Raw genomic sequence first — 27,321 nt, forward strand, 5'->3', positions numbered from 1 at the left:
CTTTAGCTCCACGGCTTCTTCCCCATCCCAGAAATCAAATATTTCCCCGTTTTCCCCCGTGGCCGGTGTTCCTGGTGCTGCCCACGGCGTGCATGCAGAAAATGCATAAAGAATCCGGTGTCCGTGGGCAGATCCCGCGGCAGCCCAGGGCTCCCGGCCCCGGGGCTGGAATAAGTGCAGCCTGTTCCCTTGGCGCCTACACGGCCTGACGACCTGGCAGGGAGCAGCAGGAGGAGGAGGATGACGAGGGTGAGAAGCAGATTGTTGCCATTGCAAATGAAACCTCTCATCCATCCTGCTCTGGAGCAGAGGGATCCCGGAGGTCCACCTTTTGCTGTGGGATGGAATGAGTGAGTCGAGCTGCCCCGAGCCCTGGAGCTTGAGCAAGACACGGTGTTGGAAGGTGGTTGGTGTTGAAAAGAGTAAGCAAAAGGAGAGATAAAAATCATGTTAAATTGAGTACTTCTGAAGTGTCTTTATGACTTCCCAGAGTGTTGGTCGTTGTGATGTGGCTTTTTTGGGTGAAAAAAGCGGAGAGAAAATTGCTTCCAGAGGTGATCCTGATGGGAGGCAACACTAGGGTAGAGATGGCAGCAGAGTTAACAGATAGAGGAGGTTCCTTCCTGTCCTTATGCAAAATTCCTGGTGAAGATTTATATTGTGGGGGAATTCTTCACGAAATAACACCAGGACACCCCTTGGAGAGCACCCCTTTGTTCAGCTCTTGCAAAGCCAGCCCATAACACGGCCGTGCTCCAGATGAATCTGAGAAAACTCCATTGAAGTTCTTCATCACGTTATGGGAGATCAGGCATCTCTTCTCACTCCATCATGTTGCTAGATAAACTCGTTAACTAACCTTCTCCACTTTATGTTTCTCCTAATTCCGATTTTAAATGCCCTGGTGGCCATTTGGTGGCTTCGATGCTCATCTGAATGAATCCTTCTATGTGTCCAGGTCTGGCTTGGTTTTCCTCTCATTTGTGCTCCTGCAAATGTTTGCCAGCAGAACTCGTGGCACTAAAACTTCCTAACACCTGATTGGTCTTGGTCTGGTAATCTTCTGCCTGTGTCCTTCACCTTAAGCCTGAACTGGTGACCAGAGTCCTTGGGCACGAAGAATACAGATGCTCTCCTATGGAAATGTGCCCAAATCTTGGTGTCAGATGCTTTGTAGGCCTCTCAGCCTAATGGGATTTCTGGTGGTTGGTGTGATGGGCCTCTACTTGGCTCATTTGGATGAGTCAACCCCTTTTCTACCTCCCTGATCCAAAGTCAGAGTCCCACTGTGGATGTGTTCAGCCACAGTTTTGGCCTGTTGCTGGTGCTGTTGGCACATGAAGTGTGAGGAATACTTGCCATCCCTAGAAATGTTTTGAGTTGGCTGATTGTCTGTCTCCATGGTAAGCCCACCTCAGCTTTGGCTTTCCTTGTTTCCAGCCACGGAAGGGATTGGGAACTCCAGGGAAGGAGTATTGGAGAATGTCACCTCCTCTGCAGGAACATGCTGTCCTCCTTAGTTTCATTGGCTTGATCCAGTGCTTCCCATCTGCTGCAGTGAGTGAAAAACCAGCTGGTTTAACTTCCCTTAGGGAAGGTGGACACTCTCACCCAAAAAAGCCCCAAACCTGGCAAACTGGTAAAGGACAGCCTGGCACAGGATGCCATCCCTGGTGTCCTGCATGGAGGGCTGTGACAAGGGCCTACTGGGATGCAGTTTATTTCTTTATAAAACCAAATTAAAAGCACGTTTGCCACGGCTGCTCGTCGAGAAGCTGTTTTGATTTATGTTCTTGCATCTTCTGCTTCCGAGACGAAAGGCAGCGTGGCTGAGCGATGAGGTTCAGGGGGGATACGAGCCAAACAGATGCACTTCAGAAAATGAAACTTCAATCTTGGATTGACTTAGCTCATTTCCTGGTGTCATTACCTTATCCCGATGATGGATGTGCCGTAGTTGCGGGATCCTGCGCCGAACACGCTTTTTTCACCTCCCTTCTGTGGATCTCATCACGCAGCTGAGCCCATCCATTTCAGGCAGCTTCATTTCCAGACCATATGTTCTCCGAGGCTGTTCTGCAGGGATAATTATGCAGATCTGTTTGACTTTCCCGTGTGATGCCAAGATGTGCTGTGCTTTTCAGGGAGCGGGGGAAGGCACGCGTGCTCTCAGAGGTGACTCGTGAAGTCATCGATGTCTTGATGACTTCCTGAAGATGCCGTCTCCTGGTGTCTTATGGAGGAGCCAGGGAGGATGGATGTGGGGACAAGGAGATCCTGCAGTGCCTCTGGAATGTTTATTAGACCTATTTAACCCCCCATCCCGCTAGTGGGATGTTTTTCCTTGAAGAGCAACTTCTAAACCGTGATTTCCATAACATTAATTATCGGGAAGGTGGGAGTTCATGTGGTCACTGTAAATATGAATTTAAAGGATTGAGGATCTTTCCCTCTCAAATCCCTGCAGTGAACAGTAAATGTAAATTATAAAACTGACTTATAGACTCGGAGAAAACCCAATCCCTTTTGGGATTTTTCCTATCTAACAAATCACGGAGAATAAACTCAGCTGCAATTACGAACGGCTGCCAAGGCTCCACTAATTTACCAAATCCCCGGAGCCATGGGCTGAAGCTGACAAATTTAACAGCATCTGGATGGTACTAAAACTGTTGAAACTTTCTTTCTTTAGATAAATATATGAGTTTGTTTTGAAGGGTTCTTGTTAGAGGTGAACAGGTTGTCCTTGGACCAAAGATGTGACTGATGTGTGGAGTCTTGTCTTTTACTCTTCATTAAAAAAAAAAAATAAAAAATCCCCAAACCTCTCTCTCAGAGAAACACAACAAAACACAACCAAAAGCCCTGATTCTTTAAAAAATTACCTTTAAAAAATTACCTTGATCATCCTTTAAAGGTCAGGGTTAAGGATGTTTGTCTGTGTCAAATTGCTGATGAATTTCACCGCAGACTTAATTGGAAAGGCTCAAGGAGAGTGGAAAATCTATGAGGCTCAAGTGTCAAGTCAGTGAGGACAACCATGAATACAAGTGGGCTCCTGTGTGTCTGTCAGACCCCAAATTCTAACAGCTTTAACTTCTTTTTGCCCCTAAATGTCCAGGAAACTTCAGATTACTTTCTGCCTGCAACCAAAGGATAGGCGAGGAGAACAATCCAAAGCCAGTTAAAATGTGTTTTTCTGTGGAAAATGACTTTTGGCTGAGGGTGGAAGGATGGGATGATGTAGGAAACAAGTCTTCTGTCCTGAAAAGTCAGTTAAATCTCAGGGTTCTGGTCCAAATCCTGGTCTGGAATTCCTATGCATGCAGGGTAGTTGGAGTAAATCGGGGACAGTCTCAGGGTGGGGGACACGGTGATGGGCTTGTTATGAACAGAAAGAACTTTTCCCATCATCTTATCTCTGAAAAACCCCTGACTTATCCAGGCAGTGTGTAAATATCAGGGATGGTAAAGAAATAAGGTCTATTTTGGTCCTCTCTGAACAGTGCCCGTTGCTGAGCAGTAACCTGGCGTTCATGCCACCACCAAGACGAGTCCTATGAACCTTCTGCTGAGACCCACGTGCCTCCTAATTCCCTTCTTAGGGCACTTCTAATTTTTCCTTGGCATATTTGGAAATTTGCAGGAATAAGACACCTGCACATTCTTCTCCGTGCCGGCAGCTAATCCCGGGAGCTCCGCGTCTCCGGGTGCCTGATGAGAGCTGAGAGGTGGCATCTGCTCCGGGATGACGGGAGAGGGGCTGGCTTGGTGTATGTCATGGCCCCCGGGCAGCTCCTGTCCTAATGTTTCTCATTCTGCCGGTGAAATGGAGTGGAAGCAATTCCAAAACCCGATAGGTTAAATATTCCGGGCTGCTTATTTTTTTTTTATCATTTTATAACCGCGTCTCCTCTTCGCCCCCCGCCCCTCCCTGCTCCGTAGTGACCTCGCTTTGCCTCCGGGCGAGAAAATGGAACTAATTTCGTTGACTTGTCTTTTTAAATACTCGTTATTGGATTTGCCCGACCTCTTTTTCTGACGGGGAGAGTTGTGCTGGCCCCGGGCCAGCGAATAATTTGTCGTAATCTGAAAGCGTTGGGTTAAAAAGGATTTACAGCCCCTCGCTGAAGTGGCTCTCGGGGAACTCTGAGGTGTGTTGCTGCGGTGGGGTGGCCAAGCAGTTTGAAAGAAATCCTTGGAGTGTGAGTAAGACACGACACGTGCACAGGACTGCAGATATTTCAGCTGAAATATTTGCCATGCGGTGGATGTGAATTAAGGATTTGATTACTCGAGGAAAGGAAGCTGTGTAACATTTTTAGGTGGGATTTTGGAAGGTGGCTTTGAACTTTAGGGAGAGGTTTGTGATCTTACGTCGTATTTTTAACGTGGCAAAAACTTATGGTTTCTCTTTTATGGCTGATGTTGGATCCTCCTAAACCAACTTCTAGTATTGGAGAAATCCATCTAAGGGATGATGTGCTGGTGGAAAACCACTGAGATCTGGATAGCGTTCCCATCCCTGTTGTCCTTCATGTAAATAAAAGGTGGAAATGAAACCAGGTGTTACCTGAGCCCGTTCCACCAGAACCAGCATCGCGTTTCCGTGGCTCCCGATAACGCCCGGCTGACCTTGGCTGCGTCCTGTCCCTGCCAAGGGCAGGGATGCCAGATCTGGGAACTGTTCCAGGCTTATGGAAGCTATTTGCTTGCTCATAGTAATTTTTGAAAAGCTTCAAGGAACTCAAGGGTTGTGTTTCTAATCAGTTCTTCACTGCAAGTTTGCTCGATGCAGAGTCGTCTTTTTCTGTACCGATGGCACAGAAAGTATCTGGAATATACTTAATATTTTTTATTAATAGTTAAGATTTTTTTTTTATTGAAGAAGAAGAGGCTTAAACCCCAGGTGTGCTGCAGTTTTTGGAGGGGTATCTTTACCTCATTGTGTGTTTGTGGGAAAGAGGTGCCTCTGTTTTCGCTTGAACATGGAAAAAAAAATTGGGAGAGACAGGTCAGCACGTCGGGGAAAGTAAAAGGTGAGAGAGGGCTGGATGCCTTCCTCTGGGGATAACCCTGCTAGTCCTTGAATAATTATAGAATCACCTCAGACATGTTCCAGCCCAAGATATCCTTGGGGAGGCTTTAGATTTACAGCAGGTTTTGTAGGAAATGAACACTGGAGGTGGAAAAGGGATTTTTTTTCCCTGTTGCATCGGGCACCCCGGGTTGGGATAAGAGCGATTATCCTGGATGCAATCAGGGCAAACGCTGTCCCGGAGCCGCCTCCGGAGCAGCCAGCGGGAATTGCACCACCAGCTGTCGGAGGAGCTCTGGGGCTGACCTGGCTTAGAAGAGCTGCTCTTTCTCCCCTGCTGGTTCTGCTTGGGATGTGGAATTATCTGGGAGATGTTTAATACTGGCCTGCTGCAATCTGTCCTCTAATTCCTTCGGCCGGGCCAGGATGCTCGACCTCTCTCCGTGCTGTGCTCCAGGGCCTTTGTTTTCCCTTTGTTTCCCCCTTGTTTTCCCTTTGTTTTCCCTTTGTTTCCCCCTTGTTTTCCCTTTGTTTTAATCTTCCCTTTTCGAGGAGCAGATCAGAATTTCTTGGCTCACAGCAGTGCTCTGTCCTAATGCAAAATCATGCCTGCTAATGGAGAAAAGTGGGAAGCTCACCCCCCACTTCATATTCTGGGTGGAAAAGCGGTCCTAAAGACAAGGGAGGACACACGGAAGTGCTGAAGAGAAAAAGCAAATCCATTGTGCTGGTTTGAATATGCTCAGGTTTAATTTGTGCCCACTGAAGCATTGAAATCATTCCACTGCAAGTCTGGTGAATATTTCGATTTTTGCTGCTTCATCTCCCAAGAAACCAAATCTGCAGCTTCCAGACGAGGTGGTTTTTTCAGGGAATGTAATGAGATACAGGCTGTTACCTCGATCGACTTAATTCTTACCTTATTGGACTAATATATTGATTTATGAAATAATTTCATTTTCCTGAATGTGCTTTTGAATTGTATTTCCTCCACAGCCACATTCCTGCGCTCCCCTGTTTTGTGTGGAGCTGTAGGTTGGCTGGTTGAGGTGGAAGCTGTGACCCAAGTACAAGAATGAAATCCTGATCCCAGCTGTGGTGTTGTTCCAGCTTTTGCCCCAGACTGGGAAGATTCAAATGAAATGTATGTCTTTGTCCCCTGGTGTCATTTCAATCCTTGTTTGTAGGTTTTGTCTGTCCCACTTCATACTGGGGGGCCGTAGGGACTTACCTGTTTGCCAGGTTTGGGAATCAGGGATGCTTTCCTCCTAATCCTTATCAGTGATATTCCTTTAGCACAAGGTGTGTGAACCCCATAAGCAGCTTTAAATAACCCAGAGGCACCATAAAATACAGATTTATTACAGCAGAATGCTGGGCCAGAGCACCATCTGTAGATCTTTGGTAATTCACTGCTAATTGCATTTGAAAAAGGTGAATTATGGCATTTCTAAGGGATGCGTCGATTCCCTGGTGCCGGTCATCAAACACCCCTGAATTTCTGCAGCCTCCAGTCAGCATTTCTGAGCCCTGAGGAAAAGCAATATCTGCTGACCTCAAGGAGGAGCTGAATTTGTCTTGAGCAGGACTTGAAGTTCTGCTCAGGTGAGACACCCCCCCCCTGCAGAGCTGCCTCCAGCTCTGGGGTCCAACAGCACAAGGACTTGGAGCTGCTGGAGCGAGTCCAGAGGAGGCCACGGAGCTGCTCCAAGGGCTGGAGCCCCTCTGCTGTGGAGCCAGGCTGGGAGAGCTGGGGGTGTTCACCTGGAGAACAGAAGCTCCAGGGAGACCTGAGAGCCCCTTCCAGTGCCTAAAGGGGCTCCAGGAGAGCTGGAGAGGGACTTGGGACAAGGGAAATATTTTGATTAAATACTTGAATAGCTCCCCCTTTTTTTTGTTGGTTTTTTTTTTTTGCTTCTCTGTCTGATATCAATGTTTTCAAAGAACCACAAACCCTGTGTTTTCAGGTAGCTGCCAAGAACTATTTTTAGTGGAGCTGTCAGCTCTAATTCAAGGGATTTTTCAGTACTTCTTGCATTGTGAGAAGGCTTTTGTTTTTCAGTTTCGTGTCCTGATGCTTTCAGAACACTTCTTCAAGTTTAAATGCCACTCTCGTGTTGTGGCACTTGCCTGACAGTTTAATTTTGAGATAGAATATATTGTTTTGTGGCTTGTTTAAATCCAACATCCCATTCCTGCCCTTGCTTGTAAATTATCATCATCTGTGGGCTGAATATTTTTGATAAATATGGCCTTTAGACGAAAAAGCCTGATTTTTTTTTTTCTTTTTTTCTGTGAACTAGTTGCTGGAAGTCTTGTTTAAAGTCTGACTCATCCTGTTTGGTGTTTGTTTTGGTTTTGGGTTTTTTGTTGTTTTTTTTTTCCCTTTGTAAGGTAACTAAGCAGATCTAACAGTACAGCTTTAATATTCTTTTCCCTTTGATCTCTGACAGCACATTTCTGAGTGCTTTAAGATCTGTTCCTTGTGCTGTATAGGCTGTACAGGGAATCTGTAGGTTGCTACCAGCTCTGCATCAGTCTCTGGATAATGGAATTCTGCTCCTGCACACACCAGGGAGCAGAGGGATGTTTTCAGGTTGCTGTTCCAAGCTTTTGACTAGTTCTACATAGAAAAGAAATCCTGATTTTGGAGGATTTTGAAGTGCTCAGTTTAAAGGAGTGGAAGGTCCCTGCATGCTCTGACTGCAGAGGTCAAGTTCCTAAACTACCCACGTTATTTTTCAGTTATTTCTATTACTGTTCCAAACTCTTGAGGTTATTAAATATCCCTGAGCTGGGTGAGACACTGGACGTGGAGAAGAGACAGATAACCCACGGCATCATCCTTTACTAAATGTGAAACTAAAGCCAGGCCTGAGCAGCCTCTTGATTTCCTGACGAGGCTGCAGCTCCTGCTGCTGAGGGCTGACCTTCATTTCACGTGGAGAAGCTGATTCTCCGGGGGGAAATGATTTCATCTGCACATGGAAAATGGGAAAGAGGCGCAGGCAGAAGGGGCAGCCGGGGGGGTGAAGTTTAGCTGAGGGTCTAAGGAGGGTTTTAAAGAGATGAGGGTGGGCTAGAGTGGAAGCCTCAGTCATTTTGTCTGGGAAATCAGAGTTGTAGCAGAAGAAGCCAGTAGCTGCAGGGGTAGGTGCACGTGGACTCCTAAGATAAGTTTATTCCTATTTGGATGCTTAGGAAAAGTTGGATTGTAGCGTCACTTCAAAAGTGGGAGACGGAGTTGAAAAACTGGGGAATCAGTTGTTTAAATTCTTGTTTATTGCCAGGTGTGCTCTCCCTAAAATACTAAAGAATGAGGTTTGGCTGCTGCCCAGCCAGAGCTGATTCTTGGTGTTCATTCTAATCTTGAGGAGCATCTCTCTTATCAGTAGGAAAGCTGGAATTGTCTTGGCAGAAGAGAAAGCTCCCGGGTTTGTGTTGGCGCGTCGCAGGTAATAATTCTTGGGAAATGCAATAAAATAGGGAACGCTGGAAAATTTGATTGGAAGCGGATTGTTTGCCAAAAAGAGTTTTCTGTGAGAAGGCTTTCAAACCATCCCTCCCTCACTATCGGTCACTCTCCGTAATCCTCCATAAGATGAGGAAAGGGAGAACATCAGCAACCACATTATTCCATCCTCTGGTGCTGTTGCACTTCAATTCCGCTTTTCTCCTAAGCTGCATTATCTCCTTCAAAATAACTTCAAAGCTCGAAGACCGAAGGAAAAACATCTGAAATTATTAATTACTACTTGACCCAGTATTCAAAAATAACACGGTGACATTCAGTTACGTAAATTGTCCCTAATTCGGTGTTTTTAGGGAAACACAGCGCAGGTGGCACAATTTCCAAGGTGGTTTGATGTTTATTTTACCATGTCCGTGGGCTTCATGAGAAGCAAGGCTGAGAAGTGTCGGTTTGTCTTGGCTCATGCTGGAAGTGGGTTGAATTTCCTGAGGGAGGAGACCCCCAGGTGAGGATCTTCTGGAGGACATGGTTCTCCAACCCAGCAAGATCACTTCAAATGGATCTGTGTGTTGATAAATATCAGTATATCAATATAGAGAGTTGATATGTGTCAATATACACCTATATGTTTTAGGAGGAGAAGGATCCCTTGAATTCCCCAGGTTTTGTTCTCTGAAGCTCTCAAGCTCCTCTAGGATAGAAGCACCTTGTCTTTAATGCTGGTGTAATTCCCGAGCTCTCAAAAAGGGATTTTCTGCAGCTGTTTTGGGGCTGGAAGATTCTTCTCAGCGTGAGTTCCTTTAGTCCTTGGCAGCGTCGCTCTGCTCTTACACTTCCTAGCCTTCTTTTTTAACAGATTCAAAAAGATTTTTAGTGTAAGCACTGCTGGTTTTCAGGCTCCAAACAGGAAATTTTGGGCTGCAAACTAAAATATAAAGAGCTGGGCATGTGCTTGGTGAGATGAGAGGCTGATCCTGAGCCCATTTATGGTCCCTTCTGCCCTGAGCTGGCATCCCTGTGGGATTTGACAGGGATCTATGTTTTTGAGATACCGACTCCAGGTTTGTTTCCAGTTGGCTTTCCAGAGGCTGAACTGCTCTGTGTACACCTGTAAGGAGCAAATCCAACCAGGCAGGGCGGGAAATCTGATCCTTTGGCTGTTCAGGTGAGCAGAGTTGCTGTATTGGTGAGGGAGGCTCTGTCTGATGCCCAGAGTTAATCTGGGAAAGCCTGGAGGTGCTGGAAATGGGATTCTGTAAGTTTGGTGAATGACAGATTTATCTTGGTGTTTGGAACAGGGTTGTCCCACCTCTGGCCAGTGACTATTTCATTAGTCATGAGAAGCAGCAAAGCAACGTGTAACAAGGATTTGTCCCTCAGAAATGTCCAAACCCTCAGGATACACCAGGCTCTTCCTTAGTTTCTGGCTTTTTGCTAGTCCTTGCCATTCCATTGGCTGTTCTCATTAAGCACCTAGGGAATGTGGGAGCAGCGAATCCAACAACAACCACTTGCAGCCTGAGACAGGATCCAGCAATTCCCTTTGGGTTTTTTAAATTTTATTGTTTATATTACTGGTTTTTTGGTTTCTGGCAAAGAAAGGCCCAGGGAGCAGCTGGAGGACCCTGCTGTCTGTGTAGGGGACGTGTTTTGGGAGAACAGTAGAGCTTCCAGAAGTCAAAATGCAGTGACTCAAATCGGGAGCTCAAGAAAGAGGAACGATCCGGGGCAAGATTTTCCTGGCACCGTTTCTTTGGGTCTCCCAGCTCCACACAGAAATGCTGGGAGGGAAGCCAAGATGGAAATCACTTCTCCCATGCACTTGCCTCAGTCAAGACCTCCCCAGCCCTTCTTGTAGTCCCTTGGTTTAATTTTCCTTTATCTGTCCCTTGTCCTCGTCTTTGGGGGCGTCCCCAACTGGAGGGGCAGGAATCCTGTAGGGAAGAGCTGCGGTCACTGCGGAACCCAGATTTCCTTGAACGCTGATTCATCCCCTGCACAGAAGGTTCTTTGACCTTAAGGGGAAGAGCAAGTGATTGTGTTGTTATGCACGTCCTGATTCAGTTCCTCTTCCTCAGAAACGTTTGTAACAACTTCTAGGAGCAGCTCCTTTCACAACAGCTTTTCTTGCAATTCTTTCTTTTTTTTTTTAGTTGGGTTTTTTTCCTTCCCATTTTCATTTTGTCTCAGCTGAGAGGTCTGGTAGATTCCACAGAAGGTGCATCAGCAAATGTGATGGGTGGGTAACATCATCCTCATCCATGTTCCGGCTCTAGAGGAGAGGAGCGTGGAGTGGTTGTCAGACCGCAGAGGAATATCAAAACCTCATGACATGAGGTGATTGCAGGCTCTGGAAGGGATTATGGTGTATCATCCATGTATCCATGGACTTCTTAAGATCAAGGAATGTCAGATTAAAGCGTGGGTGAACAGAGCCCATCTCTGAAAGAGAAGGTGAATCACCTCTAGTGGCCAGCAAGGAGCTCCCAGGTGACAAACTGAAACTCCAGTGTCATCCTCCTCTATGGAAGGAAGAGACAAGGAGTTGGCAGAGTTGCTTAAAGTGCTGAATTCCCAGTGGAATACTGGGAAAAAACAACCTGATGTGACTTCTCTCTAATTTTTCAAGCCATGGGCAAAGCTGTTGAGCTCAGGAACAACTTAGAAAACGCTTCCAACCTATTTTGGTTCCAGTGTGGGCAACTGTACATCTTTGGCAATGATTTGCATCATTTGAGTGGTGGATTCACAAGTTCTTTTGTATTCTGGGAATCCCCCTGGGAGGCTGAGCAGTCAGTATGGAGTCACCCTTGCTTCCAGAAATATCCCCTTCTGCCAGAGACAGGGTGCTTGGCACTGCCCAGGCGTGGCTTCTCCTTTCATTATGACTCCTGATAAAGCAGCCGAAAAGCAGTGTACAAATCCCACTGGAACTGGGGGCATCGAGAAGGTTTAACTGCAAAATCATTCGGGTTTGCAGGAAGTGAAGGGACACCAAATTTTTAGGTTCACCCCCGTTTGCCTTGAACTCTGAGCAAGATGAAGCAGGTTTAGCAAGGGAGAAGAATTTCTCTGTTAAGGAATTGGGACCAAAGGGAATGTTGAAAAGGGAGAGGAAAGAAACCACTGAAGCAGTGAGATGTGTGGTTGGGATGTTGGTGCCGTGGCCTGGGTGTCCTTGGTGGGTGGTTTGGTGCCTTTGGGGGTTGGTTTTGGCTCTGTATTGGCACCATCACACAGGGTGCAGCAGGGACTTGTGTTGCTGCTGAGCCTCCACGCCACCACATCTCCACTTCTGCTTTCGTTTTCTGCTCTAGTTTGTCTCGCTGCTTTGGCATCTCCCTTGGGTGCCCAAAAGAACTGCTCTGAAATTCAGCCAGGAGACCTTTCTTCTGCATATGGGCCATCCTGGAGTGCTGATGGGGATTTCTCATCTCCATCCAAGCTTATCATCCCTTTTGAACAAGTTCATTTGAATTGCAATGCAGTTGAAGGTGTCCCTGCTCGATGCAGGAGGGTTGGACCAGATGACCTTCAAAGGTCTTTTCCCACCCAAATCATTCCATGACTACTGTAACACTTGCAAATCTCACTGTTCCTGCATTAGAGGTTCCATTCTTTTGGATAAAACTAAATTCAGAGAAATTTTGCACCTCCTGTCTTCCATGCACCAACACCTGGGCCCATAAATGCGTGTTTTAGGTACCACCACCTCCTGCACTTGCACACGAGGTTCTTTGAGCTGGGCTGCTGTAGGTGATTAAGTGGCAATAATGTTTCTCTCCCATCAGCAAAGGGTGGGAAGAGGAAAACAGGGTGAGCGCGGAAGAGAAAGATGAGAAAAGGAGAGGGTTGAGTGTTCCGCAGGTGGTGAACCGACCTGGCATGTGAAACTGTGCAGTGAAAACCCGGGTGCTGAGCTTCTCCCTGGGTATTCCCCCTGCCTGGGCTATGGTGGCCACCACTGATGTGTTACCCTTGATGTCACCAAGGTGTTATTTCGGGGATCAGCACCACGAGGCTCTTTGCTCCTGCAGGAGAAAAATCTGGAGAGCTCTTGTGCCGATGGGTTCGGATGAATCAGGGAAATGTGTTTGGATTGGCCATTTCTCTATCAGATTTCATAAGTTTATCTGGAATCTCCGCCCCACGGGGTGTGACATGATGTGCTGGTGATGGATAAATCCAGGCTGTCTTGAGGAAACCAAGCCTGAGGATTGGGAACAGGGAGAAACTCCCTATTTTTGTAGTCCTTCGCCGGGTTATGGGATGTTATAATAAACCCAGTGAACTTTGCTTCCAGAATTGCCCCTTTTGCAGCCTCAAGGCTGACACTGATCTCTGGGGTTTTTTTCCAAATCATTCAATATTTGGCAAACTCTGTCCGTGATTCCAGGCTTTAGCTGTCACAGATTATTTATGCCGGGTACGGATGCTTCCAGTGCACAGTTTATTTTGGACTTTTGCCACGTGTTGCTCGTGCTGAAAGTGAAAATACTGAGATTGGGCTTTCTGAATGTGTGTTAAACCGTGGCCAACTAGTAAAAGATCGCACAGAATGGAAAAATCAATCACTATTTACAAATTTAGGGGCTGCACAAGGCCTAATTGACCACTGAAATTTTAGTCTTTCTGTCAACCTGCTCCTAATCAGATGATTATTGTCATTTTTTATCAGGGCCTCTGAGCTCCTTCGAAATATTCGTTTATTTTGGTGTGTAGGAGGACACAAGGCCCCATCTGTAACCCTGTTTGCAGATCCTATTTTTCATGTCGCCAGTAGAATTATGGTAGTGGAGTAAAACTGAGCAAAATCAGCATCCAGGGTTAATTTGAGTAAGAATCTTCATTCAAACAAAGGGGAAAAGGATACAGAACATATTAGACTGAAAATATGTGATGGGAGGGCTGGAACCCCTCTGCTCTGGAGCCAGGCTGGGAGAGCCGGGGGTGTTCAACTGGAGAAGAGAAACTCCAGGAGACCTGAGAGCCCCTTCCAGTGCCTGAAGGGGCTCCAGGAGAGCTGGAGAGGGACTTGGGACAAGGGATGGAGGGACAGGCCAAGGGGGAATGGCTTCCCACTGTTGGAGGGCAGGGTTAGATGGGATACTAGGAAGGAATTGTTGGGTATGAGGGTGGTGAGGCCCTGGCCCAGGTTGCCCAGAGAAGCTGTGGCTGCCCCTGGATCCCTGCAAGTGTCCAAGGCCAGGTTGGATGGGTCTTGGAGCAACCTGGGCTAGTGGAAGGTGTCCCTGCCTGTGGCAGGGGGTGGAATGAGATGATCTTTAAGGTCCCTTCCAACCCAAACCATCCCATGATTACATATTGACTTAAAATGCCATAAATGTTCCCTTTCAAAGGTCTGTGAGACCATAAATTTTTGTTCCTGGGAGTTTGCAATACACAAAATGTATTAAATGACCAAAATGGGGCATCATTTTTATATCTTCCCCTTTAAATGTAAACACAGAGTGACAGAAAAGCCCTTAATTAAACCAGTGCAGAGAGTCCTGGGTGGCAAAATACAAACTCTGTGTTGTTCTTTTCATGTTCCTATTTAATTTTTGATGCCCAAGCACGAAAATATTACTAATTTTTAAAGTCGTACAATAGCTAATATGACAGCCTGCTCAGACAGTTGTCTTTAGGAGAGCCTGCCATATGCTGATTACCTAATTATGCATCTCTTCTTGCAATGTTTTCTCCCAGATCCTTCGGGAAAGCTGAGTGTCTGCAGGAGGTGCTGATGCAGAGCAGGGCTGGGCTCATGTGCAGCAGTGGTTGGGAGACCACAAGTAATTAACTTCATTAACGTTGCTTTGACCTCACACAATACCCCGAGCCATGTTTGGGGTTGTTACCACTAAACCCTGTGGCACCTCTGGGATTTATGAGGCTTGAATTGACACCCCTTTGCTTTCTGACCTTGCCACATTTGTTAGTCATTAGTGGCAGCTTCTGGTGTGTGAGTGGTTTTTTTTGGGGGGGGGATTTGGCTCCTCTTCGTTCCTGGAGTTCCTGGGGCTTTGAGCATCTCCAGGGGGTTCACGCTTGGCTCGTGATCCTGCTGGATTCCAGTTGTTTGGATGCAGAAGGCACAGATGTTTGTTGTTACACTGATTCCATGCAGGATAAACATCTCTAGAGACGCGAGGAAAGCGTTTGGGTGGGTGGAGTAGAGTGGCCTGATGCTTTATAGCGTATTTATGGAGCGTGCAGGAGGGAAGAGGGAAGGTCTGTTTGCTCAAGGTAACCAACTTCGAGCCCTGTTTGCACTTCCCACGTGAGTCTTGGATACGCTCTGATAACACCAATAAAACTAGCCAGCCCTCCTGACCTAAGCTTTGAAGTAAAATCTCAGTGAGGAATTATCGAGCTAAAGTTTGCTGGTTTTTTTTTTTTCCCCCCCCTCCCCTTCTTGAGGAAAAGCTCTGGAGCTGCAGAGCTCCACAAAGCCCAACCCAGCACTTGACTGACATCATCCCTATTGCATCTGTGCCTGTAGTAAAGCCATAGGAAAGCAGCTGGAACGCTTTCCAGAGTATAATGTATGTCCTGCTCCCGAGCAGCGCGCCGTGAATCCCTGCCAGATGGATTGCGCTGGGACACATCCACTGCCCGGCTGCGAGAGCGCGTGGCTGGGGATAATATCCTGCATGAAATATTGCAGGGGCAGGCAGGACAACAGGGAAGCTGTACTCGTGTGAGGGCCTCAGAAATGAAACACAGCTCCAAATCCCAGCCTCGCAGTGGATGCGGAAGATGAGGGTGGCTGTGCTCGAATTGAAGGTCCTGGATCCGGGACCTTGGGGAGGAGGGCAAGGACAGGGCAACCGGTGAAATACTTCCTCTGAATACTCTTCCCAACACTGAGTATCTGAAGTTCCCTAAACCTGTTGTGGGTTTTTTGACCTCGTGTTTTTTTTGTCCCTTCTTGAGTGTTTCGTTGATGCCACGAGGGAAGAACTGTCAGAGTTGTGAGGTCCTGCTCCAGTGGAAGCTCAATATTAGGATAAGTTTAATGTTAGGATGTGCATCATGTGAACTGTAATCTCTATTGAGTCACTTGATGGCCCAGATCCTGGCTCTGAGGGTCTGACATTTCTCCGCAGTTCCCTTTTGTCTTTATACTGGGATAACTCTTTGGCATCTCCCAGGGCAGTTTGGAGTTTTAGAACTGATTGGTGGAGAGCTGAGGCCCATTAACTCTGGATTTACTTTCGTTTGGGGCTGCTGCTGGGCTGTCATCTTCTTGTAGTGAGGAAGTTTAAGGAATCAGCTGCTCATTTGGTGTTCCAGCACCAGAGGTTTGTGTTCTGTGGGTTTTAAGCAGTACAAGAGAAATAAGAAGTGTGACTGTAGGAAGGAGGTGGCTGTAGCATTTCATACCTGGTGCCAGATATGGACATCCCTGGGAAAGGGAGACTTGGTAGGGGGAAAGTGCTGCTGTTTGAATCCTGATGGGTTCAAAATCTCTTGGAGAGAAAGAAAAAGGAGTTTATCTACTCCTCACTAGCACAGGACCATGGAAAAATGTATCTGAGGCAAGGGACAGGTCCATAGGGTAAGATGATGGTCATTTTATCTCAGGAGCCAAAATTTGAAGGTACTGTGCCCATGAATTGATTCAATGGGATGTCTGGTGTTTGTTTTATTCTCTGTACAATACACTGAAAATCAGAGGGTCTTTTTGAATCTTTGATGCTTCAGACTTGGGGCAAAATCAGCAAAAACTTGAGGTGCTGTGGGAGTTCTGTGTGAGTAGAGCCTATGCTGTGGGCAGTGTTTGGGTGTTCAATCCCTTAATTTATGACAGCTTTGGGGTGTGAAAACCCTGCTCTCCTTCCAGATGCCGGTTGGGAATCATCATTTGCTTTCTTTAAGGCGATTGGCACCATTACTTGAGTTGCTCTGTTGCATCTCCTGGTGCATGTTGGCAGCTTTTCAAGGTGCTAAACCACCTGACCTGTTTTCATTTTGCCCCCTTTAGCATTGCTGACATGATGACCTGACAAGGCCCGGGACGGCCCTGACTATGCAGCGCGGGTACTGATGGGACAGGATCCAATATGAGTGTGAATGATGCTGGAGGAAGACGACGCTTCGAGGAGAGCGAGTTCACGCTGCACATCTACCCCGGGAGCATCGCCGAGGGGACCATCTACTGCCCCATCGCCGCCCGCAAAACCTCCACGGCCGCCGAGGTCATCGAGTCCCTCATCAACAAACTCCAGCTGGACAAGACAAAATGCTACGTGCTGGCCGAGGTGAAGGAGTTCGGAGGGGAGGAATGGATCCTCAACCCCACGGACTGCCCGGTCCAGCGCATGATGCTGTGGCCGCGCATGGCCCTGGAGAACCGCATCAGCGGCGAGGATTATCGCTTCCTGCTGCGGGAGAAGAACCTGGACGGCTCCATCCACTACGGGAGCCTCCAGTCCTGGCTGCGGGTGACGGAGGAGCGGCGCCGGATGGTGGAGCGCGGCTTCCTCCCGCAGCCGCAGCAGAAGGACTACGACGACCTGTGCGGGCTGCCCGACCTGAACGAGAAGACGCTCCTGGAGAACCTCAGGAACCGCTTCAAGCAGGAGAAAATCTACACCTACGTGGGCAGCATCCTCATCGTTATCAACCCCTTCAAGTTCCTACCTATTTATAACCCCAAGTACGTCAAGATGTACGACAACCACCAGCTGGGCAAGCTGGAGCCCCACATCTACGCCGTGGCGGACGTGGCGTACCACGCCATGCTCCAGCGCAGGAAGAACCAGTGCATCGTCATCTCGGGAGAGAGCGGCTCGGGGAAGACACAGAGCACCAACTTCCTCATTCATCACCTCACCGCCCTCAGCCAGAAGGGATTTGCCAGCGGAGTAGAACAGATTATTCTTGGAGCTGGCCCAGTGCTTGAGGTAAGATGGAAACAACGGGAGCGTGGAAATGTTTTAGCGGCGAAAAAACCCAAACCCGAGCAGTTGGGAGTTTGTTGTGACACTGCTCTGGGATTATCTGCTGAATGCTGAGAGCAAAGTTCCAACAGCATTAGCAGTGGGAGAAGGCTGTGTTTCTGCCTATAGAATCCTACCTGCTTCCAGAAAAAAGAGGAAAAGCAAGGCCAGCAAATGGCTCTCTGCCAAATTTATCAGTGATTGGTTTTCACTCCAGTGTTTCTTGACACTGGTGATTTCTCAGTGTGAAAATGAGAATTATTGGTAGCCATTCTTTATAGTAATTGAAAAGAGAACGCATTGCATGGTGTATTTATGATGTTGTATTTGTGGAGTTTCTGTGCACTCAGCTCCTTCCATCCCTTCCCCAGCTCAATGGCAACTTTCATGGTCAAAACTGTATTTTCTAATCATTAGTGCTTGATTTGGCTGGTGCAACTGGTTCCCTTGTGAGGACTTTTCCTGCGCGTTAGAACTGGACCCTCAGCTTTGCAGATCTGAAACTCTGAAGAGGAATGCAAATCTTCATTAGTTAACTTGCCTTGAGTTTGCCCTGTAACTCTTTGACATGGTTTTCCTTGGAATTGCCAGCTTTGCTTGTTGAAGAGTTTTGTTGGTTAAAGCCCATCTGCACGTGGGTGACGTGGGATCAGCCTCATCCCCGCTGTGGGCCTTGGAAGGTGCAGGGAGGTGGTTTGTTGGCTGTGTCCTCTTCTCTTAAAAGTGGCTTTGACTAAAGTGGAGTGAAACTCATGGATTTGGGGGCATCTGTGTTGTATTTTGAGAGGGCTTTTTTGGCAGTTGTAGACAAAGGTGTTTGCTCTCTATGATTATATCCCACTAATGAGCCCGAGGACTTGGATCAGTGTTGACTGCCAGCAGAAAACTGGGAATCAGAGGAAGGACTAGTGGTCATGGATGTCTCAGCTAAGGATAAGCAAACAGATCCATTTTGCAAAGCCAACAGGTTTTGATTCCTCTTTCCACATCAAGTGGAATGGCCTGAGCTAAGTTATTCTGGAGTTATCAAAGGGTAGAAGGTGTTTGAGATGGGTTTTGCCCTGAAAAGCAGCAAAGCCGCTAAAACTGAAGGTAAAGAAATTGAAAAGGCTTTTTATTTGGGACAGTCTGCAGGAAAATGTGTGTTAATTCTTTTAAAGCACCCAGGCAAGAGGACTCCATGTTCTTACACTCACAGTGCTTCTCCTGGTGTTGTCCAAGAGGTTGTGGAGCTGTTTCTTGCTGGAGATGATGAGTAAATATCAGAGCAGGCTCCCACAGTCTGCAATTAATGGTGGTTACTGCGGTGACCCGAGGAGGTGACCACATTAATTTAAGAAAACCAGTATGAAAACTATTGCATTCCACCTGCAATCCTGTTATTCCACCTCCAGTCCTGTTATTTCTTTGAAACACTTTCATGCTGGTTGGTTTTTGGTGTGCTCATTAACATATCATGTTGGACCAAGGCCACTTTATAGTTCTCTTTAGCAGTGTCAGAGGGAACATCTCTGTCTAGGTTAGATTTGCAGAGGTGAAGAAGGAGATCTCTAGGAAAGAGGAGGTAGAAGGAAGTTTGGAGAATTGGTTTTTTTGCTTAGATTCTGCTTTTTTCAGGAATAGGTTGTCCACTTGGATTGAGAGTGGCAGCACAAATGGTTCACTGGTAACGCTGCTTTGGAGGTGGCCTCTCACTTCCTCTGGGGACTGTTCACAGAATGAATTACAGAGTGGTTTGTATTGGAAGGGACCTCAAAGCTCATCCAGTTCCGCCCCCTGCCCTGGGCCGGGACACCTTCCACTAGCCCAGGTTGCTCCAAGCCCTGTCCAACCTGGCCTTGGACACTTGCAGGGATGGGGCAGCCACAGCTTCTCTGGGCAACCTGTGCCAGGACCTCCCCACCCTCACAGGGAAGAATTTCTTCTTAATTTTACATCTTCTTTTCCTTTAAACAGCACCTTTGTAGTTTCTCTTCTCAGTTCCCTTTCCACCAAGCCCCTCCAGCCTGGCGGGTTGGTGTGTTGGGATGAGGTGGAAGGGCAGGGATGCACTCAGTGCACTCACCCACTCAGCCTCTTTGCTTTACTGTCAGAAGATCCACAGCTGTTTTTAAGGAAAAAAAAAAAGATCTGAATCATCTCTGTTCTTTTCTTTGCTGTTGGAACAGAAGTTTGCATTCCTTCGCTCCGGCAGCTGGATGGCTGCTCTGGGGCTTCTGCTGCTTCCAGGGCTCTTGGAGAAAGTGAGGGTAATCTAGAATTCCTTCTGCTCTGCCAGCACCATCCCAAAGAGTTACAAATCAGGCAGGCTGGAAGATAAAGTGGGCATACCTCTGCTTTTCCTTCCCTTCCTAAAATTCCTTAAGGAAGAGCTCTTCAGGGCAGAGCTTTGGGTTGCATTACCCTGCAAACCATTTGCAGATTTGACCTTGTGATTTGGGGTTGAAATTTTTCTTTTCTCTGGAAGCTTAAAGGCCAAACTTGTGTATTTTAATTTTTTTTCCTCTTTCCCTTCATTCTCCTCCTCTCCTCCAGACACCTTCTTCGATCCCTTTGTTTTTCCTCCACGTATCAAAGATTAGATTATATTCAGCTCAGGTTTGTCTTTCAGGAGGCAGTGACATCTTTGTGCTGCAACTCCTGATTTAGGGAATGGGGCAACTAAGAGCTTCCTTGGACCTGTTAATCTCTTTCCCTGCTTCCAAAGTGTCTGTGGTAGGACAAGAACCTCCTGTTCCTGGGAATGCCATTGCTGTCGTGCTCACATGGAAGCGGAGCAAAACTGAGAGTGATTTATTTTTTTTCTGCAGCTTTGCTGTTTTCCTAATTTACCTTTTTTGAACAGCTTCAGGCTATTGTTTGGGATTTCTTTTTTTTTCCATGAGATTCCTGTGAGCCTTTTCCAAATTAGACTTTTAGGGCTGACTGTCAAGACAAGCTGCTACTGCCATCTAAACATGGTGACATCATCCATAGTTGCACGTGGTTTGAGGCGTGTACTGAGACCAAGTGTGTCCTTCTAAAGTCCATTTGATGTAAATCCTACAGATTTTCTTTTTCCTACACTGGGATTTAATAGGAAAATGTTTTTTCTAGTGGTGCTCCTTGAATTGGAGCACCGTGGTTGGAGTGGTGGATATGGTTGCAATATGCTTTTTTGGGTGATAAATGTTATTATAAAATATTTATGTATTTATATATTATTTCTCATAAATTACATTCCTTAAATATCACACTTATGTTTCCAGTAACAAGGTTCAAATTGGTTTAAAAATAGGTGATATTTTTTCTACTTTTCCCCATTTTCTTACAAAGCCCATGAGGGGCTGGAGTGTGTCCAGAGAAGGGAATGGAGCTGGGGAAGGGTCTGGAGCACCAGGAGCAGCTGAGGGAGCTGGGGGGGCTCAACCTGGAGAAAAGGAAGCTCAGGGGGGACCTTCTTGCTCTCTCCAACTCCCTGACAGGAGGGTGGAGCCAGGTGGGGGTCGGGCTCTGCTCCCAGGGAACAAGGACAGGAGGAGAGGAAATGGCCTTAAGTTGTGCCAGGGGAGGTTTAGGTTGGATGTTGGGGAAAATTTCTTCACAGTGGAAGAGATGGGGATGCCCATCCCTGGAAGTGTTCAGGATCAGGTTGGAGAGGTTGAACAACCTGGTCTAGGGGAAGGTGTCCCTGCCCATGGTAGGGTGGTTAAACAAGAGGAGCTTTGAATCCTTTCAATCCAAAGGATTCCGTGATTCAAGCAGTGCTCTCCTGAAGATCTGTGATTTAGCCACAGGGATATTTTACTCTCCAAGTAGGGAATTCGTTGATGTGGACTTAGGACAGTGTTTGAAGACCTTTTTTTCTCTTTAATTAGATTAGCTAGAAACATCCAGATGAACTTTTTATTGGAATCCCAGCTGTTTGCCTAGACTATAACCCTTAGGAGTGAGATGTGGGTGTGTCCCTCTGCACCAGTGCAGCCCATGAGCATCCTCCTCCATCCTCCTGGGCCACACTTCAGCTTTCCTGGGGAGCTCGGAAAGCAACTTCATTTATTACATCTTGGTAATTTTTTTTTCTTTCAATTCTCAGCAAAAATGCAGAAGCAGGAAACTCCTCCCTGGCTCAGGTGTGCCCAAAGGTCACTGGGCAGGTATGGGATGAGCCCTGATGTAAAGCATTGTTTTATCCAGATTGTTTTATCATCCGTCCCTTTCCCATCATCTCGTTTGTCCCGGGGGTGCAGCCACGGCAGCTCCACACGCCGAGCGTGTTCCCTGAGCAGCTGGTTATTTACCTCTGCAAACCTCCCACTCACATCTCTCAGTTGCTCTAAAAATAAAATAAAACAGCCAAACAGCCGACAGGCCGAGGGAGCTGCCCCTGCCCTTCCCTGCTGACGTGGGTCTGCAGCATCTCTGCCGGGAAAAAAAAGGGAATTGATTTCTTGAATTGCTTTGGAAAAACTGCAGCCGGGTTTTTTTAGGGACCACTCTTTGCATTCCCGGTGGGTGGTGGTTTGCACGGGAACCTTGGGAGCAGCAGCTGGAATTGCTTTTGGATTTCTGGAGTGGCGTTGCGCAATCCGCGCGTTCAGCTCCGCGGCGAAGTCGGGGCTGCAACCTGGAAGGGCGGAGGAACAAAAGCCCTTGTTTGTTCCTATTTCTTTAATCCTGATTCTCTTGTTAGAGGAGAATGTAGGCAGCACCTCAAAGGGACTGAATGTTATTCTCTAGGACGTTGTGGTCGTGCCCAGCCCCTTCCAGCTGAATCCAGCTCTGGCAGCAGCAGCTGGAGCTCCGGCCCCTGAGAGGTGGGATGGGACCGGCCCCGCGCTGCCGGGATTGCAGTGGATGCTGCTGAATGTTTCCAGAGCCAGACAAAGAGCCATTGAGAGGAGTTAAAAAAATCAATTAACTGGAAGGATCAGGCGTGTCCTGGACATCCAGTGTATTCTGGTGGCACTGGACAACACAGAGATGCCAAAGCTCAGTGTGCAGCATCCTCTGCAGCTTCTCCTACGCCTGGTTATCCCAGATAGGACCAGCTCCAGTGGCAGATTCCACCCTCTTAACTCCCGTGGAGCCAGGAGAAGGGGATACTCTCGTCATATAGGAGTTATGGTGCTGTTGCCTGTGAGAAAAGACATTTGCAAGTGGCTCATATTCATATTTTTACCTGGAACAGCATTAATGGGCTGTAAACTGAGTATATTCCCTTATAATCCTGTTCCTGCTTGAAAGGGTATTAATGGGAGATAGAAATATCAGTCAATTCACATTTTTTCCCCCCACTCAGAACAGTATTAATGAGAGATAACCAAATTCCATTAAAATGGCCTTTACAAAAGAAATAGGTTCTGTGACTCAGTCACAGTGTTCAGTTTCCAATACACCAATTCTTTAAGTCTTTAGGTTGTATCCTGTGGCTTTGGAGGTTTGATATCCAAAAAAATGGATTTGTATGAAGAGGAGAGGGAGGATTTATTCTTCTGCTCGTGACTCTTTTTGATTATTTTTAACCTCTAACACCTGCTGTTCTCCTTGCTCTCTTCTTCGAGTTTGGGGTAGGTGTTGGTGCAGCAGCCAGGAGTTTTTCCTGTTGTGTTCTTCCCTCCCCAGTGGCTGGAGAGGTTTGAGAGGGAGATTATCCAGCTGATGCCTAATGTGGGAAGAATTCGTGCAGGCAGTGACACAAAGGGCTCCCACAGCAAGGCTCAGGCACCAACTGCTTTTCCCCAGCGCCTGCAAAATGCTGTTATTCTTCAGCTGGGGAGATTTGACACTTTCAGGCTCTGTATCAAACAGCGACTTGTTCATCCCTTTCTCTGACGCTGAATTATTCAATATTTTCCCTTCAGACTCTCCCTGCCACAGCCAGATGGGCTGTATCAGTGGCTGAGTTTAATATTATTTTTCATTATTTGCTCTCTTCAGCAAATATTTCTGTACTCCAAAGTCCAGAGTGTTGCTCTTCAATGACAGAAACTGTTTTTTCTTCCCTGAGATGGATTTGTTATTAAAGCAGGTTTTTATGAAGCTGCTTTTTCTCCACCCTTAAGAATTAGCATCTATTTTGTTTCCAGGAGGGGAATGCTAAATAAACCCTGCCCTTGCTGGGTGGAGCACTCACCTTACAAGATATCCAGACTTTATGGCCCCCTAAATATCAGGATCTCTGGCTATCCAGGCTCTATAAATATTTATGTATCTATACAGTGTAATCCCGACTATGACCCACAGGGACTGAGTGTTCATGCAAACCCAGATGATGCTCAGCATTCTGTGGTATTAGAGAACAGTTTACTTTCTTTAAAAACATTTTTAAAATATCTTTCAACGTCCTATTGCCCCAGTGTATCTTTTATTTGGGTTCACAGTCAGCTTTTTAGGTAAAACTTGAATATCAGGCTGCACATTGAATCAATCATGAAGGAAGGGATGATTTTCTGAATCCTTATTTTTTCCCTCTCAAATATATCTCTCAGTAAGTTTATCAAATACTGTAATGATAATGTAGCACTGATAAATAATGTTTTTGCTCAGAGATTGTGCTGTTACTGTGCAGTGAGGCTTCCATGAGGACTTAATAAGCCAGACAAGGACTTTTTATCCCTAATGTTAATACAGCACCGTGTTTTCCTAGTCACGGAATGAGAAGTTAATGCTGTAGCAGGGATTTTGTTTCTTCTCCCCCCCACACTTCCCTTCCCCCAGTCAAAATACAGATTTTTTTCGGTTTCCAGGATCATTTACTGAGACCCTTTTGACTTTTCTCGTGGCTGGGGAGCCTGTATCGGATTTGACATGGTGGGTTGGGTGCTGGGGGGGTGCCAGGTGGGTGCTGTGCTGCAGCCTGGTCACCCTTGGTGGGGAACAGAAGGGCCTGAGAACAAGGAGCCTTTGTTGGACTGGGACTACACCCAGCTCTGAGGGGGGGGCAGTTGGCAAATTTGGGCTTTTTAATGGTTCCTGCTGTGCATGTGGATTTTCCAGGCACAAACCCTGAGTGCTGTCCCCTGAACTACTCTGCCCCTCTCCTGCTGCATGACAAGGTATCAGTGGCTTATTGAGCTCCAGAATTAGAACAAATTGTTTCCCAAGGCAACAAAAGAAATTTTCTGACTCTGCCCTCTGTGTCTCCGAGTGGGAGAGGTGCCCCCTCCTTATTTATAGCACAGAAATTGCTATTTATAACAGAAAAATTGTTGTTGTCGCTTATTTTATACAGTGGAGAGACAGAGAAAATGTGGTTAATTATGGAAGAGGCCACAGTGGATCATCTGGTCCCCCCTCCCTGCTCCAGCACGTGGTGGTGTTGGATCATAGGTTGGACTTGATGATCCCAGAGGTCTTTTCCAGGTCTTTTCTGTAGTTCTGTGATAACCAAGCCCTGCAGTGGTGCAATGTGTGCATCTTATTTCCCACTTCTGCTGCAGCGTTTTCTTTGTGGTTCACCCTCCAAGGTTAAATATCCTATAGAGGTTAAGTCAAAGCTCATCCTCCCCAAAGCCCACAGTTGCACAAGTTGGCAAATAAAATCATTGTTTGCCGTGTTTGCCGAAAGGATCCGCCCTAACGGCCCCGCCAGACCGGGACTCGCTTCTCTGCGCTTAATTAAGATGGACGAGGATAAAGGTCCTGCCAGACAGTCGAGCCTGTGGCTTTGTCACAGGGATTGGGGCTCTGGGCTCTCATGGGCAGAGGGAAGATGAAAGGACAGGCTGAACCTGGAGAGTTCAGAGCAGTGGGGACGTTTTGCAGGTCGCTTATTTTGAGATGTAAAAAGCATAAAACCCGAATTATGTCCGTTTTGCATCAGTGTGAGTGACCAAAGTGCTCTGTCCCGGGGTGATCGGTGTCCCCCCGTCGCTGTTTGGTGTCGGGAAGCACCACTTGTGTTGGAGAGAAGAGCCCTGGGGAGTGAGGTCCTGCTGCTTTGCCCACAGGGGTGGCTGTGCTGGAGGAAGGATCCACCTCATCCCATCCCTGCCAGGATGTTGGGCAGGGGGAGGCTTCCCTGCCAGCCCCACCACTCGCAGGCATCTGGAGCTCAGGGATCTCCTAAATCAAAGTCATCTCCAGCTGGATGGAGGTTTGTGGGGTCAATGTGCCTGGAAGGAAAACCAGAATAGGGGAAAGATGGGACAATACTGAGTGGGATTCAAAATAATTACACATTTAGCACAACACAAACAAATCAGGATCATTGGCTCTTATGGAAACCATTATTTATAGTTAAAAAAAAATATATATCTAAAAAGGGAAAGTTCAGCAATTTCTGGCCATAATGCAATCAAAAAAAAAAAAATCTAAATTTTTTTGCCAGCATTGTCCAGCTCTGCACTATCCTTGTTTGGTAGGAGGAAAGAAGAACAAAGGAATGGGATTCCTGTGCCCTGACTTTGTGGTAGAGATCAAAGATTTACTGATTGTCCCTAAACAGGCAGATTTACCTACAGGTTTTTAATCGGGAGAAAAATCTTGACCGAGGAGGGAGAGCAAAGGAGAATGAAAGCATGTGGATGGAATGCTCACATCCAAGGGAAAGGCAAGATGTTTATACTTTAATTTGCTTTGTCGTCAAGGAAATTGGAATTTTTGGGGAGAAATGACAGGTTTGGGGAGCAAAGGTTTGGTGTGGTGGGTCGGGTGGGAGCTGTATCCCGAATATTCCAAAGCAGAGCAGATCTAATCTCTCCAGACTTCAGCGAAGCATCTGACGTGCTTGGAGAATAAACAAGAAAGAAATACAGGGAGAAACAAATGAAAAAGAGACAGAGGAGATTTAATAACGTGAAATCTTTTTTTGAGGAATTACTGATTTCTGGGAATTCCAGATATTCTAATGCAGGCTGGGAGCTGTGAGGGGTGGGGCTGAGCCTCTCCTGTGGGAAGTTTGACTGAGGGTTTTCTTCTTCTATCTTGCAGATATTCCTGGGAAGTTGAATTATCCTTTGATTAAGGGGATTGTCCTTAAGAGTAGAAAATTCCATAATTTTTTTGTGGAGGGGGCTGTGCTGAACCAGAGATTTGGGGTTGTCTCCTTAAAACAACCATCCCCACAAGGCTTGTATCCACTTCTTCATCCGAAGGGAACTTTGCAAACGTTGGGAATACTCTTCTATGGTTTAGTTTAAGGCTCTGCAGAGCGTGGAGTTGGAAGTGTTGGAGTTTGTGTCCCGGGCTCCGGCCGGGGGCCGACGATGCTCGAGGAATGCGTGTGAGTTATTAGGCTGAACTCGGCCTTTCTGGGCCAGAGTGTTCCCGGTATTTGGAGGCCTCTGGGACAGAGGTAACTTTGCCAGCAGTCCATAAATTTGAGCCAGGCTTTTTTACCTTAGTCAGGGAATTCACGCTGAGCTTTCCTGGGGCCGGGATTCGCGGTGATCCAATCCCGGCGCGGTGCCAGGCCCAACCCCGGGGTTGGTTGGTGTTCCGGCACTCTTGGCTGTCACATTCCCAATCCATCAGTTCCCTCTGTGCCATCTCACTGCTGGAGCTGTTAACTGGGAGGGGATGGATGTGGACAGTCAGCCTGGAAAAGCCTCTCTGCTTCCCTCTGCTCTCTGTGGGCACTGGGAGGGCACTGGGAGGGCACCGGGAATGGCACCAGGATGCATATTCCAGGGAGAAGGATGAGGAATTCAGTTGAAGTCCTCCAAAGAGCAGCTGGAGGAAGACCTGGGGTGGAGTTTGGTGAGTTTGGGGACATTTCATACAAAAGAACACACAGAAATGGGCATTGCAGGGGGCAGAACCAAGTCCTAAATTATATAATAATAATAATAATAATAATAACAATAATAATAACAACAATAACAACATAACAACAATATTAATAATATATCCAATAATAACAGCAATAACACACACACAAA

General features: G+C 46.9%; 1 protein-coding gene across 6 annotated transcripts in view; it reads left to right on the plus strand.

Annotated features, from left to right (window-relative positions):
• The window catches only part of MYO9A (myosin IXA), a 167,252-nt gene that overhangs the window by 13,297 nt on the left and 126,634 nt on the right, over positions 1-27,321 (plus strand). For all 6 annotated transcript variants that reach the window (XM_051796356.1, XM_051796358.1, XM_051796360.1 and 3 more), the window contains exon 2: positions 16,501-17,422. In XM_051796356.1, the coding sequence (XP_051652316.1) occupies positions 16,580-17,422 (843 nt within the window). In that variant the 5' untranslated portion in view covers positions 16,501-16,579. The remainder of the gene's footprint in view (positions 1-16,500; positions 17,423-27,321) is intronic.

This window comes from Manacus candei, unplaced genomic scaffold (genome assembly GCF_025592945.1).
Source record: "Manacus candei isolate 608988 ecotype Guabito, Panama unplaced genomic scaffold, ASM2559294v1 h1tg000046l, whole genome shotgun sequence".
Lineage (NCBI taxonomy): Eukaryota > Metazoa > Chordata > Aves > Passeriformes > Pipridae > Manacus > Manacus candei.